The sequence below is a fragment of the Phragmites australis genome, chromosome 10 (genome assembly GCF_958298935.1).
Source record: "Phragmites australis chromosome 10, lpPhrAust1.1, whole genome shotgun sequence".
NCBI classification, from domain to species: Eukaryota; Viridiplantae; Streptophyta; class Magnoliopsida; order Poales; family Poaceae; genus Phragmites; species Phragmites australis.
Genome location: NC_084930.1, coordinates 7,356,967 through 7,368,861, shown reverse-complemented (window position 1 = coordinate 7,368,861; position 11,895 = coordinate 7,356,967). Strand labels below are relative to the sequence as shown.

Genomic DNA, 11,895 nt, shown 5'->3' with positions numbered 1-11,895 from the left:
CAACCGTGTGTTAAATTGGCGACAACGCCTTTCTTTGTTCCATTGTTGTCTGTAACCCAACCTGCTGTTTTCTTCCGGCTATGATTTTGACCATCGGCCATCTCCTAACTGTACATTTTGGGTGGAAATGAATATTACAAACTTCATGATGTAAGGTCAACTGAATGTTACAAAGTTCATGCTGTGTACCATATCTTGTGCTCCGCCCTTTTGACATCGACAGGTTGACAGATCTCGCGGCAGAATGACAATTGCCCTTTCCCTTTTGAGAGTTTCTGCACTCGGTCGTGAACAATCTGTCAGATTTGCACCTACTACTTTGGGAATTTTGGAGTAACGGAGCATGGCAAACTTCACTGTCACAGAATTTTGCAGACAATTCCTGGGAAAGTTTGCAGAAATGGTATGGATCCCGAAATGAAAAGAGTAAATTGTACAGACTTACTACTTTCTTATCCTAATAGTTAAAGAACTATAATTTTTTATACCTAGTTTACAAATCTACTAATATTTGAAGTTATTTTTTCATAAAGCTACCGTTCCGTACCCAATGTTATTGACATTCACATCCTTGAACCCACATGTCATTGGTGATTGCTCGCCCTGTTGCGACGGTCACAATCCTCACTGCAGGTAACATAAGCTAGCATCCAAGACCCACCATTTCTTTATGCCATATCTTGTCAGCTCTTTGGGCTTGCACGGGTGACATGACAGCTTATTTAACTCTATTATGCTGACATATGGGATCAGATTGTCAGGAAGATGGTTGTAATGTAATTATTGTTTTGTGAGAATACTGACCTCTAATTATTGGTGGGTTTGTGAAATTCGTACTAAATATTATAGGTTTATATTGTTGAGTTTGTGAAATTTACTCCAAAATAAAATGTTCCGAAAGCTCCCAACTTTTACGCGCCCCGGTAACGGCACGGAGGCGCAGCAGGCAGCACTTGCATCGGGAGCTGAGCGAAGCAAGAGCCTTTTTCTCCTCGTCCCCACCGCAGCATCAAAGCCGAGACTTCCCCCTGCCACATGCGCCCCGCCTCCGCAGCAGCACAGCACGGTGCTGTGCAGCGCCGCTCGAAAAGCCTCACCGGTCCACTCGCTCCCCAAACCCTGCCTCCGCAGTCATGGAGTTCCGCTTCCGCGCTGGCGACCGCAGGCCGCGCCGCCCCTCCTGCTCCTCCTCATCCGCCCGGTTCTCCCGTCCCCGCGACCGACGCTTCACGCAGCGAGGTAAGCACCGACTGACAGAGGTAAGCACAGACAGTGTCCGCTCCCGCGCAGCCGGGCCATTCCATGGAGGGCCGCCGCCGTTCGAGTGGGAGGCTGCGGCGCGGCGCGAGCGGATCATCCGCGAGGAGGTGGAGCGCCGGCTCATCGAGGAGGAGGTCCGCCGCGAGCTCGCCCTCGCGCGCGCCCGGCTCCACGGCGGGTTAGAGCCCGGACCGTTCTTCAGATCCGACGGCCGCTTCGTGCCGCCACCGCCGGTCTCTTTCTTCGGTCCCGATGGCCCTTCCATGCCACCACCACCGGTCCCTTTCTTCGGTCTTGACAGGCCTTTCATGCCGCCGCCGCCGCCGATACCGGTGGGCATGCACCCGAACGCGCCGCCGCCGGCTTTGTTCAGCGCATGGGTGGGGTTTGGGCAGTTCGTGATCCGGCGGCAAGCGGGTTTTGGGCAAAGGGAACTCCTCGGTGAGGCGAAGAGGCCGCCCCTGTCGCCGCCGAAGCATAAGCTCGAGCTGCGCGAGATCGAGCCCAGCGAGAGCTCCGAGGTCTGTGCGCACAAATATTGCTATTTACATTGCCAGTGTATGTTGTTGCTAAAGTAGGAGAAAAGGGCATTTAATCGAACTTCTTCAAATTCTTATCTGTATTTGGCACTAAAGGCTGCTGCCACTAGCTAGTTCTGAAATTCCTTGTCATATGCATGTTTTGTCAATTTAGAGTTCTGATTACACTATCCGTTGCATTCTAGCATAAAAATGTGATGCAATGTCTGTTTTACTTGTCATTTAGGGCTCAATCAGCAGCCCTTTTGATTTAGTTGAAACTGTTTGTCAAATCATGCGTAATTGACAGATCCATGTCATATATGCAATACAATATATGTCTCATAATCCTCATTTGCTTAGGCTGGTTCGATGGAACACCAAACCCCAGGTCTAGATAGCGGTCATCACAGAGCTCATTTAGGTACCAGGCTGAAGTAAAACATATGATCTAGAAAGAATGATGCACTTTAGGGTCACAGGAGTACTTGAACTCTGAAGTCACATATATGACTTAGATAGATTGGGTGAACTTGACTAGAAAAGATGATTACTCCCTCCGATCCAAAATATAAGTCATTTTAGGATTCGTATCGGTCAAACTTTTTTAGCTTTGACCATCAATATAAAAAACTTACGTAGATTGACAATGTCATCATGACAAATTCATTCATAATATATAATCATTTTTATTTGAAATATCTTTTTTTTTTTTTGTAGAAATGGCTAGCTAAAGTGTCACCTTGCAGTCTGCGTCCATGTCCTAAACAACTTATATTTTGGATCAGAGGGAGTATTCCCTTTGGACCAAAAAGGATGGTGGTACCACTAGTGAACATGCTTGTTCCCTGCATCAATTACTGGGGAAATCAAGATTCAGGGCTCAGAATAGGGTTTTTAAGGAATTACCTATGGATGTCAGTTTCTAGCTGTGGCGATATTAAAAATCTGCAATTATTTCCTTGTCGCTTTATCTGATCCTTCCTGCTCTTCATTTGTTGCCAACACATTTCTCCATCGATTCTTTTGTGCCATACATTCCTTTAGCTGGTATCACTTGATAATTCAATAAGGCACATTACCATAGCATGCCCTTGTTCCAGGGAAGCAGGGAGTTCTATGTTAAGGTTGTTACATATACACGCACAATTTTGCTAATGCTGCCCTAAAATATTTACTTCAGGTTCTTTCATCAGAGACAAAGATTTCTGGTGTGAAGAGGAAGGCAAATGTGATTGCTGCAACTACTGAATCAGCACTTCCATCAGAGACTAAGATTTCTGGTGTGAAGAGGAAGGCAGTTGTGATTGCTGCAATTACTGAACCAACACTTTCATCAGACACAAAGATTTCTAGTGTGAAGAGGAAGGCAGATGTGATTGCTGCAACTACTGAACGAAGACTTTCATCAGAGACAGAGATTTCTGGTATGAAGAGGAGGGCAAATGTGATTGATACAACCACTGAACCAACAAAATTACAAAAAGCAGCCCAGGACTGGAGTTGTGCTCTGTGTCAAGTGACCACAACTAGTGAGGCTGGTCTTCATGAACATCTTCAAGGGAAAAAGCATAAGGCAAATCTGGCTCAATGTGGAGCCAGCAAGGCAATCGATGATGACAAAAGTGGCTTGCAGGCAACAACCGGGAATAAGAATGGCGTCGGCACTAGCGATGCACCTAAGAAAATATGCATCCTAGTCGATGGAGTAATGCATGAAGTTGTTCAGAAAAGCAATTATCTGTGGTGTGGGCGCTGCAGGGTCAGGTGCAACAACAACGTCACCATGGCTGGCCATCTGCGGGGCAGGAAGCACAGTTTATTGAATAAGGTTTGGATGTCGATAAAGACTTTGAGAATGAACAAGATAAGTAAGGAAGATTCAGCTGCTGCATACGAGAGAAAGGTAAATGAAAATGGCCCTACTGAAATTCCAGAGGAAGATAAGGGAAGCACATACATGGCCACTGAGTTAAATGAAAATGGTCCTATTAGAATTCCTGTGGAAATCAAGAAGGAAGCCACTGACATGGCCGAAGAAGTAAATGAGAATGTACCTAATATAATTTCTGTGCGAATCAAGAAGGAAGACACTGACATGGCGAGTGAAGTAAATAAATATGGCCCCATTGAAATTCCTATGGAAATCAAGCAGGAGGGCTCTGACATGGCTGTGGATGTAAATACAAATAGAACTATTGAAATTCCAGCGGAAATCAAGAAAGAAGGCACAGAAATGGACAGGGAGGTAAATGAAAATAGGTCCAAGGAAACCACAGATGTGACACTACTTGTGCCAAAGGAGGAATAACACGTTACGTTCGTGTTTTTTCCTTAAAAATAACTTTATCCTGAAGCATAGCCCAAGCCCCGTTTCATTCTGGGATCTAACAATTTTCTCAGAGACAATGTCTTCTTGGTAAATTGCTTGGCTACTGGTAAAAAAGTTATATGACATGCTTTTTTCGTACATGGTGCCATAGATGGCTTGTAGTTCTAGGGATTTAGTATCAGTGTCCAAGCAGATTTGCATGATAACATTCTGTCTTTTAGAACCTGTTACACTCTGTAAAGCTCATAGACCTTGTTAGAGGGTAACAGACTCACAGAAGAGACTGTTGGATAGATAGATCTCGGAGTGGAACTAATGTGGGCATGTTTTTGAAATGGAGTGGACTTCTGAAGTTCTGATGATAAATGTCGGTTGCTGTATATACCTAGCTTCATTGCCTCCGTAGACTAGTCTGTGGTACCTGCGTCCAGATTTCGAGCCATGCCTAGATGCCCTGTGGTGACCAGCTGGCTCCCCGGTGCTGACCAGGGCTTTCTGTATTTTTACTGGTACCATCAACTCTGCGTGCGTTTGAACTTTGGAAGGAACCTGAATGGTGTCTTAGAGTGGGATCTTTCCTTGTAAATTGTAATCTTAGGCATCAGGTGTGTTTTCGTTTTCTTGTTTGACACTCGCAAAGCTTCATGATGTATGCAAAGGATTAGGCGCTTAACTAGCGTATCCAAGTTAACACTCCAACACACAGTATCTCGCAATGGACGTGGTAGATGGATTATGTTACAACAAAGACCTAACGGACTGCCAAGTCCAGAAAACTCAGCAAGCACAGAAGCACTACAGTTGAATCATCTGCCAGACTGCCACGGACTTAATCTAAACGAGTCATCCGTCTGCGAGCTGCTTCTTCTTGGCCTCAGCCTCGTCGGTCGCCTCCACCTGCCGTCCTCATGTCCGCCTCCGCCGCCTCCCGCTCGCTCCTCGCAGTCACCTTCCGCACCTGAAATCAGAAGCAAACCAACCCAAATCAGTTCCCGTCACGCGTCAACCGACGCAGACAGGTTCCCAGCGCAGCTATCCTCAACAAAGAGAGCAAGAAGAGCTCAGCTAACTATAAGGCCGAGGAAGGTGGCCTTGACGTGCTGCAGCCACTCGTGCACCGAGACGCCGGCCGCCGTCGTCCCATGCTTCCTCCCGCCGTCCTCCTCCATCCCCGACGCGACCACTCTGTTCCGAATGGAGTTTCTCGGAGGTTCTCTCGCTTACTTGAGAGTGGTCAGAATAGGTTGGAAATAGATAAATTTAAGGTCCCTGCTGATTCTCTTTAGTTTAACTAATGATATTATTTTTGTAATTGAGTAGTGTTTTAGAGAACTAGCATTATTGATTAAACTAAAAAGAATCGGTGAATATCTTTAAATTAATTAATTTACAATTCTAGATCAGAAGACAAAAGAGAAGCGTACGGACGATGCGAAGCCAATGCTGCTGCTTGTCACGTCCCCATGTGTCCGCGCCGGGTCACACGTGTCCAGCTGGAAGCTTTGCGAAGTCAGAGGTCGTAGACATCGATCTCATGATTTAAAAAAATATTTTTTAATAAAAATTATAAATATATACGTCTATTTTAAAAAATTGTAGATTTAAACTCATGTCGTAGGTGATATAGGTGATGCTATCATCATCTAGCTTTCAAAAAGTTCTGAAAAAATTATATGACTAGGTGATGCTATCATAATTTCCAAAAAAAATGAGACAAGTCTAAATTTGCCCCTTTCGTTTTCACATCTGGCGTCAAGCTACTGGAATGTAATGAAGAATCCCTACAGGTTGTCTTTAAGTTGTTTAGATGTGAATTAATTAATTAATCAACAACAAGAAAGCTTTTTTTAGACGAACAATAAGAAATCTTATAATGCCTTGAATACTATCTTAACCTATTTATATTCCGTTTCAAAAAAAAAATCTTAACCTAGATGAAGCTTCAGTACAGAAGGTGTAGAAACCTTTTTTTTTTGAGAAAAAACGTGTGTACAGTAAAGTACTAATCGAAAGCGCCCCAAAGTTGAAGCTAAATTCAGCTCAAAGAGAGCTGATTCTGGGCTCACACACGCCTCTGATGTGGGCCAAGTGTTTTGCGGGCCTCATATCTAAACACCAGGCCCAACTGTGCCAAACCTATATAGTTTTTTTATTTTTATATTTCGAAAATAAAAAAATTACAAAACTAGGTGTCAGTTTGAAAAAAATTGTAAAAATATACTATTGTCACCCATTAGAAAGACGACAAACAAAGTATATACTGAAATTTATCTATTTTATTTTCATTATACAGATCATATTTTGGCTTTTTTAGAGATAGATCATAGATCATATTTTCCTTACACCACTATTTTTTTTAGATTTTTTCATTACTATTTTGATATTGTTTTAAATTTTGAGAGCAATAGGCTGCAATATTTTTTATTTTTTAACATATCGCCCGTTGAAAAAGCGATATGTTTATTTTTTTTATACCAGAATGGTAACAAAGGCTTATTTTTTGCAATTTTTTTAAATACTCATCTAATTTTGTAATATTTTTATTTTTGAAATATAGAAATAAAAAATCCAAACCTATACATGTTGGGCTGGCCGTGATAGGTGGATGCAAAGTCCAAAAAGACCTTTGTGATATACCATCCATCCCGTAATTTAATGATCGAGCTGAAGAAGAAAGAGTGGACATGTTTATAAAATTTGCTTCCATGATAGGCTGCTCGTCGCGTGGCCTCTCTTACTTTTCGATCTTTTTAATTTTTAAATCTAAAAATTGCAAATGTGTCCATTGTGAAATTTTGCAATTATATCTTCTGTCGGCTGTTGAAAAAAGTATAAAGTTAAAAATTCAAAACAAACATATATATTTACAATTTACGAATTTAAAAAATAAAAAATAAAAAGGTCCACCAACCACACTCTGAGCCTCAAAAGTCAGATATTAGTCGAATCTTTACCTCCAGATTCATGTATAAAATGCTCACGATCTGGACCGATATCTCAGTTCTCTGCAAGCCCATACATCCACCCCCTAATCACCGTTCACAGTAGGCAGCCATGGCGGAAGAGGGGAAGAGCATCGTCGGAAGCTGCAGCGGGGTGCGTGTGTGCGTGACCGGAGGCGCCAGCTTCATCGGCTCGTGGCTCGTCAAGAAGCTCCTCGAGAGGGGCCATACCGTCCACGCCACCCTGCGGAACACCGGTGCGCGCGCCCGTCTCACGGAACAGCTCACTTCGGCTCGCGCCGGGAGATCGGCCTGAAGCGGAAGGAGCGGAGGCTGATCGCCGATCAGGTATTGTGTGGTTCAGTGGTTGGGATTGGAACGCTGAGTTCGGATTCGCTTGCTGGCCGCAGGAGATGAGGAGAAGGCGGGGCTGCTGCGGCGGCTGGTTCCCGGCGCGGCGGAGCGGCTGCGATTGTTCGAGGCCGACCTCTTCGACGCCGCCACCTTCGCCCCGGCGATCGCTGGGTGCCAGTTCGTCTTCCACATCGCTACGCTCTACCGGCTCGAAGCCGCCGGCTCCATGGTGAAGTTAGCCATGGAGCTTTAAATTGCTGTTGTACAAGTCATGATCAGTCACTATTAGATCAGGCGAATTACTAGCTGCAGATCAGAGACATCGAGCACCTTTTAAAAATTACTTTTCCAAAGAGTAATCTATCCCTGTTCCGTTGAGGAAAGCGAAGAATTGTATGCACAAATACATTTCCACGGCGATTTTGTTGATATGATTGATTGTATCGTGCTGTCGCCTTATCATTGGCAGTACAAGAACACGGCGGAGGCAGCAGTGGACGCGGTGCGAGTGATCCTCCGGCTGTGCGCGGAGTCCAAGACGGTCAAGCGCGTGATCCACACCGCCTCCGTATCGACCGCTTCGCCGCTGAAGGAGGAGGACTCCGGCGCCGGGTACAAAGATTTCATCAGCGAAAATTGCTGGACTTCGCTCAACATTGACTACCCTCTCCGTAGCACACACTTCGATGTAAGTAGTACGGGTTCTTCAGAAGTCATGCAGATAATTTCGCTGCTTATAATTCATGTAGAAATTTTCTCGCCGATTTCTGCAACCCTTCACTACAGAGAATTTCATTGAAGACCATAACTGACGATCATGTGCAGAATTACGTACTGTCGAAGCTGCAGTCGGAGAAGGAGCTCCTGAGCTACAACGACGGCGAGAGCCCGGCGTTCGAGGTGGTCACTTTGCCACTGGGCCTCGTCGCGGGCGACACGGTCCTCCGTCGCGCTCCGGAGACGCTGGAGAACGCCGTGTCGCCGGTGTCCCGGAACGAAGCCCACTTCGGACTCCCGCGCCTTCTGCAGAGTCTGCTCGGCTCGGTGCCGCTGGTGCACGTGGACGACGTCTGCGAGGCGCTCGTCTTCTGCATGGAGCGCCCGTCCATCGCCGGCCGGTTCCTCTGCGCCGCCGCGTACCCGACCATCCACGACATCGTCGACCACTACGCCAACAAGTTCCCTCACGTCGACGTCCTCAAAGTGTAAGCCTTCGCATCATAATCTGCACGAGAACATAACAGCAGCGTGACCTCTAAGAAATGAACAAACATGCCCACATAATTCATTGACAACCTCGTTTGTGATATCTGACAAGATGATTTCCTTGTAACTGTTGCGATCGACTGAATCGGCGGCAGGACGGAGGCGGTGGCGAGAGTGCAACCTGACGGGAACAAGTTGGGGGAGCTGGGTTTCAGGTACAAGTACGGGGTGGGAGAGATTCTTGATAGCAGCGTCGCCTGCGCGGCGAGATTGGGTTCTCTTGATGCAGCCAAGCTCAGCGTGCAGAAAACATAGCAGCAGTACCGTACGACGGAGTTGCTGTGTCGTTCGTTGTGCGTTTTACACGTTCCGAATTCCCCAATAGACGCATAATAAGTGAAAAAGAAACGTGAGTGACCTGACTGTACTTTTATGCATGTTTCATTCGGTAATTCTGTTTTGCTATTGTTAGTATAAGCTCAGCCAACAGCAAGTTTGTTTAGCAGTAATTATTTTAAGAGAGGAATGTGCTGTCAGAAAAAATCTGTCTATTTTTGTCAAATAAGAAAGTAAAATCGATCTGCAGTTCTTGCATAATTGTGTTTTTTCTGGGCTAGCGCCGGATTAGCAGCGCAATTGCGAACAAAAGTCTTCACATGCAAGCTCTGTGGATAGCAAGCACCAATCGACAACAATACATAAAAGGACTGGTTCCCAATCGACGTTGACTAGGAGGAGCATTCGGTCACGTGACTGTACCTAAGCTCGTGCCCGTAGAGCGCCTGTGGGAACAAACCTACCGTGTGGAGTCTTCTTCACGCAAGGGAGTGGTCCTCTCGCCTTGGTTTAATCGGCACAACATGTCTTGGGACATCCGAAGAAAGGTTGAAACCGTAGAAGTTTCATATGGAATAGTTTTATCTACACTGGTCATTAGATTCGTCCATATATGAATATAAGTCATGAGCTGTGAGAGGTGACCGATGTGTATAAATACGTAATGCGTTGTGCAGGCGGGCACGCGAGTCAAAGGCGAAACGCGAGAGCGGAATTTTTATAACAGAACACATGTGAGAAGAGTAATAGAGATTGAGTGTTACGAGGTGAGTAATTTCTGCGAAGTTTAAGGATAGTTTGCAGGACTGAAAGCAGGACATCTTGTTTAGTGCGAGAATCACTATATATTTTTTAAATAGTAAAGATGAACATAACCAATTCAAAAGAAAGATCCATACTGTCCTTTTCTAATCTAACGATGGGTACATACAACTGAGAGTAAAAAAAGAGACACATAAAATGAAAAAAAAATCTTTTTGTGAGACTGAATCTCATAAATTTTCTTTAAAAAGGAAGAACATTCTACAGAATCTTTCACCGAAAGACCCATACAAATTACGTACTATCATTTTCTAATTTAACGACTGACACATGATACTAAGAGAAATGACACTAAGAGAAACATGTGATATGCACATAAACACTAACAAAATTCCACGTTGCTCCCTCGGAAATGTTGGCTTTCACCGCCCAGTCCATCCATTGCAAAATTACCACCGAGACGAGAACAGCGGCGGTAGGAACCCAGCCACTCGAGTTTCGGATGGGTGGCGTGCGACCGTGCGTCACTCGAGTTGGGTACATTCACACAGTTCCGTCCCGTGACATTTCCGCCGACCGCGACCCACGCATCTGGCCGCCCCTGTTCTCTCCTCGCCAGCATTTTGGCAGACGCCGCCGCATTGGCTACTTGCACGGCTCGGAACCCCCCGAACACGGCCAGACCCCAGAAGCTTCCTATTTCCCCCCGCCGAGCTCCCGAAAAGACCAGCCGTGCAGGTGCGCCCGCCGCGGGAAACGGATAGGAACAGGCGAGCAGCCGCGCTGTCGATCCTAGCCGGTAGCGGCCACGCTTGCGGGGACCCAAGCCCAAACGTGCGCGAAACGGTTTTTCGTCGTGCGCGACCGGTTAATTTCCGTGATCCAAACGTGGGGAGAGCTCGCTCGGCGTGCGGTGCCCAACCGTCTGCTCCTCCTCCTCGGCCTCGCCTATATAGCGCATCCCCCGCGCGGCCCCCACCCAGATCCGGAAACACTCGCAAACTCCGTTTGGTTCGTGCCTTCGTGGCGTTGCTCCTCCTCACCTTCTCGTGGTCTCGTGGTGTTCTCTCATGGCTGTTGGAGGAGGCGTGCGCGTGACCTCGTCATCGTCGGTGGAGGTGTGGGGGAGGAGGACGGGGGCGCCGCGGCGCGGTCCGGCGACGGTCAGGTGCAGCTGCGTGGGCGAGGCTGGGGCGGGGGCGGCTGGGGGGCTGGCCGAGGACCACTACCGGACGCTGCGGCTCCGGCCGGGGGCAACCAGGGGCGAGGTCAAGAAGGCCTTCCGACGCCTCGCGCTCACGGTACGTCCGTCCTTAACCATTCGACGAACTAACTACTATTACCATTCGACACTTACTGCTAACACATCTTCATTAGCGCTATTTTTACTGTGGCAGTAGTAAATCTCCAGTAAATATGGTTCCTTCTGAGCAAAGTTTTCCCTTTTTATTTCCTTTTCTTCCCCGGATGTTTTCATTAATATTCTTGACATCTTTTTCCTGCGCGTGCAGTATCATCCGGACGTTTGCAAGGAGAGCGACGGCGACAGCGGCGTGCATTTCCAGAGGATCAACGTTGCGTATCAGGTGATTTAAATTACCCAGCATTTTCTTCTGCTAATAATTGAGTTGTGTTTTTTTCCCTTTCTTTGTTTTTTTGGGAGAAAAATATCGGCTTATATTAAAAGTCAAACAGAGTGCATGGACCAGAGAACAAAGTCAAAAAGAAAAGAGGCTGAGTTGTGTTTTTTTTCTTCCCTTTCTTTGTTTTCGGTTTGCTGACTGAGTTGTTGGAATGCAGATGCTGATGAGCAACATGAGGGAGGCCGAGGATAGGCTCGAGTACTGGCGGCTCAGATACGGCCTCACCGACGAGGATCTGGACAAGTACAGGTACTACCTCAACGACCAAGACGACGACTGGTTCGACATGTGAAGAAGCAGGCCGGTCAATCGACAATGATCTTCACAACTCGTTGATCCCCATTCGATTCATCTTAGCGTCGATTAATTCTCGTTGCCATGATACAAGGTAGCACTGTTCACTTCTCCCCTATTTTATTGTGGGGAAGAGGCAGGGACAGACTATAAGGGTACTGACATTTGTAAAATTTCTTTTGTGGACACAAACATTTAACCGATCTTAATTACTACAAATTGCGAGTTGTTCGTGCTTGATTTCATCA

At 46.3% G+C, this 11,895-nt stretch overlaps 3 protein-coding genes across 3 annotated transcripts; all 3 read left to right on the top strand.

The window, feature by feature from the left end:
- The first annotated feature begins 944 nt into the window (after nucleotides 1–944).
- LOC133883400 (uncharacterized) lies at nucleotides 945–4,490 on the top strand. The gene is made up of 2 exons (XM_062322716.1): nucleotides 945–1,781; nucleotides 2,962–4,490. Exons 1-2 carry the CDS (start codon nucleotides 1,134–1,136, stop codon nucleotides 4,087–4,089), a joined length of 1,776 nt encoding a protein of 591 aa, XP_062178700.1. The 5' UTR covers nucleotides 945–1,133; the 3' UTR covers nucleotides 4,090–4,490.
- Nucleotides 4,491–7,031: 2,541 nt separating this feature from the next.
- On the top strand, nucleotides 7,032–9,197 carry LOC133883399 (NADPH HC-toxin reductase 1-like). Its single transcript, XM_062322715.1, has 5 exons — nucleotides 7,032–7,309; nucleotides 7,463–7,635; nucleotides 7,876–8,094; nucleotides 8,232–8,611; nucleotides 8,768–9,197. The coding sequence occupies exons 1-5, from the start codon at nucleotides 7,165–7,167 to the stop codon at nucleotides 8,925–8,927; spliced, it is 1,077 nt and encodes a 358-aa protein (XP_062178699.1). The 5' UTR covers nucleotides 7,032–7,164; the 3' UTR covers nucleotides 8,928–9,197.
- Nucleotides 9,198–10,498: 1,301 nt separating this feature from the next.
- On the top strand, nucleotides 10,499–11,895 carry LOC133883398 (chaperone protein dnaJ 8, chloroplastic-like). The gene is made up of 3 exons (XM_062322714.1): nucleotides 10,499–11,011; nucleotides 11,222–11,296; nucleotides 11,511–11,895. The coding sequence occupies exons 1-3, from the start codon at nucleotides 10,781–10,783 to the stop codon at nucleotides 11,643–11,645; spliced, it is 441 nt and encodes a 146-aa protein (XP_062178698.1). The 5' UTR covers nucleotides 10,499–10,780; the 3' UTR covers nucleotides 11,646–11,895.